This window comes from Phallusia mammillata, chromosome 6 (genome assembly GCF_965637545.1).
Source record: "Phallusia mammillata chromosome 6, kaPhaMamm4.hap1.1, whole genome shotgun sequence".
Taxonomy (NCBI): Eukaryota; Metazoa; Chordata; class Ascidiacea; order Phlebobranchia; family Ascidiidae; genus Phallusia; species Phallusia mammillata.
This window is the reverse complement of record NC_137257.1, coordinates 8,401,837-8,411,355: the sequence shown is the minus strand read 5'-3', so window position 1 is coordinate 8,411,355 and position 9,519 is coordinate 8,401,837. Positions and strand designations below refer to the sequence as shown.

At 38.8% G+C, this 9,519-nt stretch overlaps 1 protein-coding gene across 1 annotated transcript; it reads right to left on the bottom strand.

Annotated features, from left to right (window-relative positions):
* Positions 1-5,376: 5,376 nt before the first annotated feature.
* Positions 5,377-6,582, bottom strand: LOC145234182 (solute carrier family 35 member G1-like). Its single transcript, XM_080098940.1, has 2 exons — positions 6,165-6,582; positions 5,377-5,927 (listed from the first exon to the last, which is right to left on the bottom strand). Exons 1-2 carry the CDS (start codon positions 6,580-6,582, stop codon positions 5,377-5,379), a joined length of 969 nt encoding a protein of 322 aa, XP_079955066.1.
* Between the last annotated feature and the right edge of the window lie 2,937 nt (positions 6,583-9,519).

The following is a 9,519-nucleotide window of genomic DNA, read 5'->3' as shown; positions in this document are numbered from 1 at the left end:
TAAAATCCAATATATTTGTGTTTCATTCTACTGTCAAAAACTGCGCAAATACAACGTTGGCCCGCGAGCGTCCTGACTGATAAAAACTGACCGCAATTTGAAAAAGTTTGGACACCCCTGACTTGCAGGACACATGTGTCTGTTTACTTAAGGGAGCATTATGTACACACTAGCACTATACACAACTCTTTGTAATCGATTCTTAAAAGGCATTTTTTTTACCGTAAGCGATAAGTTAAGGGAGTTGAGAAGAATAAGTAGGACTAAAACAAGCAATTTCGTCTAAAGCTTAGTTCCCTAGACAATAAGGACATTTCTTTACAGGGACAATAATATTAAAAGAATTATATGAGTAAGGTATGCAAGCCTTGCTTAAACGGCGCCATTGAATTTATTTTGTTACCGAACAGAAGTTAATAATTACCACAAAGACCAGGTACCTTACCAACCCTGGTAGAGCTACTAACGTACGAACTCACAGTAGCCAGGTTTGGGAATTTCCGATAAGTGGCGCAACAGAGTTGCAGAGTGGTCGAATTCCTGCAAATTGCCGACTCAGCATTTTTCACAAATATGACGATTCTTATGAGAATGTGTGTGCAATTTCTTTGCCTGGTCCTTACCTAACTTACAGAAACGAAGGTTTTATTGCGACAGACCTCAAAACCAATCTATTACTGTTGAGACAAACAATTTTTAGTCTTGTGAGAGTGTGGTTGCTGCTTTTTAGCCTAACTTTAGCACCTCTGGGGGATGTCTTTGCCGTACACTATTGCTACGTCGTACTGGTATGCTTTTTGGCGTGCATTTTTCTCAAAGGTAAGAAGGGTAAAAAAATGTACCTAATTTTAAAATGCATTATCTCGTCTTAACCGTTTCAGAACGCTGTGGGTTACTGGAGGTTATATTATCTGTTCTGAATCTAATCGGTTTGGTTCTGATAGCACGTCCGCCATTTCTGTTTCATCAAAGCTTCGATTTCAGCTCTCTACAAAGAACCATGGGAATATTAACTTCGTTTGGATCAGGTGTCAGTGCTGCAATAACAACAGTTATTGTGCGAAAAATCGGCCGCAGTGTACATTACTCCCTATCTATATTTTATTTAACCTGGATGTCAATTGTTGCTGTTGTTATTTACATGGGCGTGAGTGAGGGTTTTCATTTACCCTGTGTGCAGGATTTGCTATTTATTATCGCTTACAGCCTTACTGCGTTTTTAGCTCAAATTCTAATAATAATGGCGCTGCAACGCGAAGACGCAGGCCCGGTAACCCTCGTATATATGTCACAAGTGATTTTTGCGTTTATTTTACAGTTTGCTTTCATAGGAACAGACACCACCTGGCATAGTTTGTTAGGCGCTGGGTTGATATTGACCTGTGGCGTTATTCTTACAATCCGCAATATCAAATACAGTTAAACAATACTGTAAAGCACAATGTGCACTTGTTACAAGGTCCAGCAGGTTTGTGGCTTTTATCGTGTTATTGCGTTTCAACCAAACAGGAGAGAAGGCATTATTGTGGTTTAGCGATTTTGCGGCATCAGCCTTTTCTTCGGAAAGCCTGTGTACGTGCCATTGTCGCTTGTGTTTGTTTATCCTTGAGCATATATGCATAACAATGACTTTCAGCTATGTCTGTACCGTCTTCCGCACATTGTGCTTGTAGATTAACATAGAAAGCATCAGCAAGAAGTGGGTTTCCAGTCAACATTCTGACTTAACTTTCCAGCTTTATTATTCAGAAAGTTATAATGTTGTTTAATTCGCAATAGTAGAACTTTCTTATTTAAGAACTTCTATTTACTTTCAATAACTAACCAACTTATTTACACATGCAAGTTAGTTATTAAAAGTGCAGGAGTTGTGAAGGTACGTCAGCACTCAAGTTGTGACATTTATAAATTGAAGGAGCAAGGCCAAAGGGAAAATGTTTTCTACTAACCGATAAGGCTTCCTAGCGTTACATGCAAACAGAGATATAGAGTTGCCCTGCTTTACATTATCGTTTAGGGAAAGTCTATATTCCCCTGTCTGTCAAAATGTTCTCGTCACAACTTCCTGATCTCTCTGACACATGAAAAACACCTATCCATCTATGCGTGCAGCTAGACATAACAAACCGACAGTCACGTACGTCGTTCTCACATGGTTTTTAGAAGTTTGAAGAGATGTTTTTTAGTCACCGTTACAAATCTGAACACCGATTATGTGCGTGAATAAAAATGGCTGCATTCAGGCATACTTTACGAAACCAGGTCAGAAGATAAGCCTTCAATTGTAGTTTGCATGAAGCAATTGATACTTAAGTCAAGCGAAAACCAACGGCAACAGAAAGAAGATGGAAACCTCGTTTGAAGCTCTCAACTCATCGAATACCCATCGGGCGTACATTGGCTTCGCTTTTTCATCTGTCTCAGCATTTTTTTCAGCTCTCTCTGGCCTGGCCTTAAAGTACATTACACACCCAAGCAGCAGCCTTACCCTTCTGACAAGGCTGTGTGTACAATATTTTTGGTTGGTGCCATTTCTTACGTATAGAAAGGAAAACATCGTGCATGCTGACTTATCTACTAACTTGCTGTTGGTTGGCCGCGCCCTTTTTGGAATCCTAGCCACTTGGGCAATTATCGTGAGTCTGAGTTTGGCGCCGTTGGGTGACGTCATTGCTGTGCAGTATACGTACGTCTCGCTTGTGGGGATTTTTGCTTCTGTCTGCCTTAAAGGTATGTTAAAGAGCTTTGTTAAGAGAGTTGTTTCCATCAACAGTAATTTGTTCTTTCGATTGTTTATGTCACAGCCCTTCTGCCCCAGTTGTACAGTTGCAACGATGGAATTTTATTAAATGAATCCCGGTATGCTAAAGATTTCAGTCTGTATTCAAACAAAGTTAGATCATTTCAAAATTTTCAAATTCTCGATTTAACCACATTCACCAAACGATGAGAATAAGCGAATTGCTGGGTCACTGTTGGCAAAAAGCTCGACCTTACACTTGTTGCACAAGCAAAATATTTTCAGCGCTTTTTTAAATCATGCCTATTTCTTTCAATTCAATCGTTCAACTTTTTTCAGTTTGTGTAAGTGTTAATTTTTAGGATCCAAATTTCAAAACACACCCTTCCCTTTCCCACGAAAATCACACTTGCCGAATCTCGTGTAATAAGCCACAACGACAAGCGGCAACAGCCACAACGTCGTACATAATCAACGAAACTTGGACGGAAACAGGAACGAGAACGGTTTTCTAACCAGCAAGAAAACGAAACTTATTGACACATGTCAAAGCACAAAAAAATCAACAAATACAGTACACGTATCAAGCAGTTGCAAGCTGCAAGCACTAAAGAAAAATACTGCATGCCATAAGTCACATGTGAATATCATGAATTAATTTAGGTCCAATTTAAATCAATTTAATTAAGTCAAAATTAAACACTCACCGACAATCACCGAAAACAACATTCACTTGGAGATTAAGTCAGTCGCCACTAACGCCTGATTCGTCTTTAAAATGCTCTTTAAACGAATTTACTTAATGCAGTAATAAAGTCACCTCACTCGACTACGTTGTACAGTAAATGAACCAATCATTATAAATCTCAGACAATTGCCTTCCAATTTCACTGTTACACATATTTTAGCGATTGTAGCGTCATAGCAGGGGAAATGGTGGACAAGTTCGTCATGCGAAACTTAACTTGAAGATGTAACATACCGTATACAACTGAACATAGTAAAGCAACTTCAGTTTTTTTCGTAAAAACCAGAATAGGATCCTGTCGTTGTTTCAAGTACCAACGCGGGCTACATTTTTATGTCTTCTCATATGTGCTAATGCTTGGAAGACCTGTTTACTTTGGTATAACGCCTTCAATAAGCCTGGAGTAATATGACATTCCTATTTAGTTTGATATTTCGGTTTAGAGATTTATTACCACATATCTTTTAGCCTATTTTAAAAAATTAGTAAATCTCATGCAACACATATAACGCCAATCATATTTTCAGAGCCATGCGGAAAACTGGAGGTCATATTTTCTTTTTTCACCATGGCAGGGGTGGTTCTAGTAGCAAGGCCGTCTTTTCTGTTTGAATATTCAACATCACATGTGTCCACACAAAGGACTCTGGGAATCGTCGTTGCCTTTGTGGCCGCTGTCTTTATCGCAACAACTAACATTATTATACGAAAGTTGGGCCTTGGTGTCCATTTCTCTCTGTCTACATTCTATTACACAAATTTTGGATTTATTGCTGTTTTTATCCACGCTATTGCAACCAGTGTCTTTTCAATGCCTTGTCTTCAAGATATTTTGCTAATGGGTGCTTATGGCATAAACGCATCTTTGGCACAAATTTTAATGGTCAAGGCTCTACAGTACGAGAAAGCTGGCCCTGTGACTCTTGTCAACATGTCACAAGTTATTTTTGCATTTATATTGCAATTTGCCATTTTTGGTTTGAAAACAACGTGGTACAGTATGTTGGGCACTGCGTTGATATTGGTTTGTGCCGTTCTTCTAACTCTACGCAACATTCGAAACAACAGGGCCAGCCAGTAAAACTCCACTTAATGTTTTTTTACTGTAAATGTTGTTTTTTTTACTAAGTATTTTACTGTAATAAAAAAGTGACTTCACATGGTTAAATAAAACCAAAGACGACGTGTTGTTTCAAAAGTAAAAGTCTGTTAAAACTTCAATATTTGCCATATGTTCGATTGCTCACCTGGTTGATATTAATTCAACATTAAAAAAATTGTACTACTGGATACATTTCAACTTGCATTTTTTTTATTTCTGGAAATATTTCAACAAAAAAAACACAGAAAATCACATTCATTTAATTCCTGTGGCACATATTTAAGTGTTTCTTGTATTTTTATGATACCTTAGTTTATACAAACAATTATTTTTTCTTCGAAAACAATTATTACAAAAAGAGAAATAAAGCTTATGTTGAGGAAGTTTTTTGGCTTAGTTCCATTTTGAAACCGATTAAGGGTGCAATTGCTTGAGCTGTGGGTTTGTGTCTCCTTACGTAGTTGGCGACATTTTTCACCAGTTACTACCAGTAACATAAAAAACATTAACTTGGAAACACAAAGCACGGTTATAAATATGTTCAGAAAAATAATACAAGCCAATATGTAAGCTTCTGTGTAAAGCATCACAATGTTTTAAGAAATACTTGACGATGACAACAGCAATCGTCGACACATTGTAATGCTTAAGCACACAGATATTGTCTTGCATTGTTTTGCTTGGAATACCATAAACCTCCTAGGCTAACCCGAATCTTCGCCTAATCCGGACAATTTTTTTTGGTCCGAATGGGTCCGGATTAACCGAAGTTTACTGTATTTTAGTTTAGTCTGTATCTTTACGTATGTTGCGAACTGTCAGTACAAGAGCAGAAACAAATATTAACACTGCACCAACAATGCTGTACAACGAAGCGCTTTGACCAAAGAAAAAGAACTGAAAAGCAAACGAAAATAACACTTCAGTCGTGTTTACCAATGTCACAGGACCAGCTCGTTCCTTCTGCAAAGCCAAGGTGACGAACAACATGGACAACACCCCAGTTCCAGCTGAGCCAAGTACATACAGCACGTCCACCAGACAGGGTATATTCGAACTACTGGTTGCAACCATGTACACTATAATAATAAGCAATCCACACCATGCTAGGTAAAACAGTGAAAGACTGCAATGTACGGCTGGGCCCATCTTCCGAATGACCAGGTAAGATATAGAAAAGCCCATTGACGCCGTCAGGGCCATTGCGACACCCATGCCTCTTTCGTGATAGGTTTCGTCGGCACCATCACTTCCGAATATAAACGGTGGTCGTGCGATCAAAACCACACCAGCGATGGTGGATATTGAAAGGATGCCGTCGACTACAGTGCAAGTTTCTGAGACAGAAATAAATACCTTAGGTTGTTGTTTCGAATCCGATCACAAGTTAAATGTTCAAACACAAAAAGAAAACGTCTTAAAAGTCGTACGGTACAATGATTACCATGCCTACTTTGAAAATCTTTTTACTGTTTGATAAAAAATCCCGTTTCACAGGATGTTCGCGCCTAAACCTGCACCCTAATAGTCTTCAGATTGTTTTAGATCATTTTTTAAACAGAAATGTAACTAACCTTTCAAAAATATCCATGCAAGTATTCCAACAAACAACACATAAGTGTACAGGATGGCTATAGCGTCACCAAGGGGCATAAGCTTCACACTGGCGGTGTAAGCCATTGTGGCTACGGATCCAATTACACCTCGTACCAGCAGTAACAATGTAGTCACTTTGTTCGCTGGCACCACACTTGTCCCTTTTCTTGTCATATACGGTAAAACTACCAGATACACTGCGTACAGTCGTACTAACTGGATTTGATCCGCTCTGGCCCCTGTGGCCAATTTAATAAAAACGCTTGATATGGACCCAGTAAACGTAGAAATTACGGCGTAGGTAAAGCCTTCGATCGATTTGCAGTTCAGGCTGTGGTTACGCTGTTTTGCATTTTCTTTTTTCGGCTTGCTTTTTCCTTCTACAACTTCAACCATTTTATTTGTTTGTTGCAGCATTTTTGTTTTTTTGTCTACGAGGAAAAAGAACTTGCTGAGCTTGTCAGTCTAAGCAACCAGAAAGCTAGCTGGATGTAAAGCAAATCTATCAGTGTTTCAAAAAAGTTTTTATCACGCTGCTTGTATTGTCCAATCTTGTTTCCAACTCGCAAAACTTTGTTATATTAAACGTTCCCTTAAATTTTAGGCTTAAAACAGTGTTACCACAAAGCGAAAACTATTATGTGTATCCGTACGGTGTGGTGTTAGTAGATTTCCAAAAAATGTAAGACAAAACTGCTGAATAAAGCACTGTTCTTTAAATTGACAGTTGGCAACAATAAAATGCTGTGTAATGTACATCAGCCGCAACAACAGGTTCACTTACCATACAACTTACTAAAGTCTGATTGTCAAATTTTTGCATGTCAAACAGAAAAGAGCCAGTTTGTTTTAAAAAGAACTTATCAAGGTAAAGAATAACGTGAGCACTTTTACAACAGTTTCAGTACGACTTTGTTCTTACTGTTTAACTACAATTGGAAACCAAATAAGCAATTCCTAACCAGTACTGCTTTATTTTCCACGTATTTCTGACATAAGGATATCATGCTAGTTACACAAGGCTAAGCAGGAGTATCTAAACACCAAAGCAAAAACAATGTAAAAGTCTTTGAAGGCTACGAGAAACATATCACTTTTCTCGGCCGCTGTACGTGAGGCTAAATTGACTCAGCCGCCTCTTATCTCGTTGGCAAAGCTTGAGCGGTTTTGGTACCAGCGAATGGCTTGCTAGACAATCTCCTGCCTACACTGAACGAGCGCGCTGCTGGGTAAATAAAAGCGACTAAACAAGTTCAAACCCAGCACTGTGTGTTTTAATTTGGTACATGTCAAACGAATAAATGATATAATAACTAAGTAAACATTCATGCGCAACCAAAAAGGCAAAAGTGTGCTGTAAGCTTCCTGAAAACCAAAGTTTCAAACAAACTTTTTTGATATGGTATTGTATTAATTTTGAAACCGGGCATGAAAATGGTACATACCAGTACAGAAGCACTACACTAGTGCCACAGAATCGGGAAACTATATTATTTATTTGTCTTACAATTTGACCTAAGCTTACAACAGTTTGAATATATTTCCACCTAATAACTTCCAACACCCTTTTCGCGCTGTTTTATCCCATTCTTGCAAGCAATATACTTGTCTTAGTGCTACGGGCTAAAGCGTTTCGGTTTAGAGTTAAGCGTTTATACGCTACCGTCATATGACGGTATGTGCCCAGACACAAAGCAGCCGATCGGTTGTATGCGTCTTCCTCGCGCGAAATTAACGCAAACTGGTATTAACTTGGTAAAAGCAACGGGAAACAACAGTGATGATTGACTTCTACCGACATATTCTAGGTAGGACTATAGAGTCATTGTAAAGCAATTATTGCAGCGGTTCTTAACCTTTTTTCTCTATACGCCCCCAAAAGATGTTTGTCCGATACTTCACGCCCCCTCAACATGCAAAAACGACTGATTTTCATTACCAAAAGTCTCCCCAGCCTATGGTGTTAACAGATAAACTAAAACTTTGCCTTTAAAATGTGTGTTAACACACGAAATTACGTCATAAGGTATTGCGTCATAATATTCCGTTTCTTTTTACAACTCGTTTGTTGTTTGCTCACAAACAATGCACTTCACTTGCAAAATACTAATTAAATTTGTTTATTGAACTTTGGACTCACGCCCCCTTGGAATTGTCTGACACCTCGTCCCTAGGGGGGCGTGCTCCCCTGGGTAAGAACCACTGAATTAGTGCATTAAAGGTTTAGAAAATACGTATGGCCGAAACCACGCCGACGAAGGTTGCGTTACTTTTTAAGAAAGGTTTCACACAACCAACAGTAAAAAAACTGATTACAGCAAGTTTGACACGCGTCCTTAAACTTCACGATATGCGACAACACAGTGCATTGCAGGAAATATTTCCTAAGCGTTACACAAAACAAGCATAACCGAGTATTTATTAACTCAGGGGTGGCCAAACTTTTTTACCAGAGGGCCAAATTTGCAACTGTCTTGCCACTGGAGGGCCGGATTAAATAAGATTTACGTAAAATTTGTCGTAACTGGTTGCCATCTTTATTAAAATACATATAATTGTAGTAGAATAACAATAAATAACACCATCTTGTTTACACTTGTATTTAATAAAAGGTTTATATATCAATGAGATAAATGCAACTGCGTCTACAATTTTAAACAAGCCTTTTAAAGTCTGGAGTAAAAAAAACAGGCAAGGTGTTTGGCGGGCCGGATGAAACAGGACTGGGGGCCGGATGCGGCCCGCGGGCCGTAGTTTGGCCACCACTGTATTAACTGTATGCAGCCTCTAGTCTAGAATATCCGTCACTGAGAATACGCCTCGCAAGAAGTGATATCAATATAACGCGATAGTTGTGACATCACAACTAACTTTAGTGTACCAGAAAGGGGTGTTTCACACAATATTAATGGTGTACCAGACAGGGGTGTTTCACAAAATATTTTGGGCTTACTGGAACGCAGAAGGCTTAACACGGACGAATGCGAAACGCCTGACTAAGTTAGTTGTGACTAAAAGAGCATGACTTTGGTGATTGTCAATTGGGAAAGCTCTGACTTACGCGATAGTCGGTAACAGAAAGACTGTGTATTAGTCTGCGTATACTGTAAAGCAGTGGCTCCCAACCTTTATGACCTTGTGACACCCTATCAAAGAGGTAAATAGTTTGTGGCACCCTGGCAAAACTGGATCAATTTTATGAGGTTTCTGTATTTCAAATAACTGTATGAAACAACACAGAATGAGTTGTACAGAATAGCGCGCGTAAATAAATGTATTTGTTCAAAATTCAGTGTGAAATTTGGGCTTGGCTTCTTGCACAAAGTGCCTTGA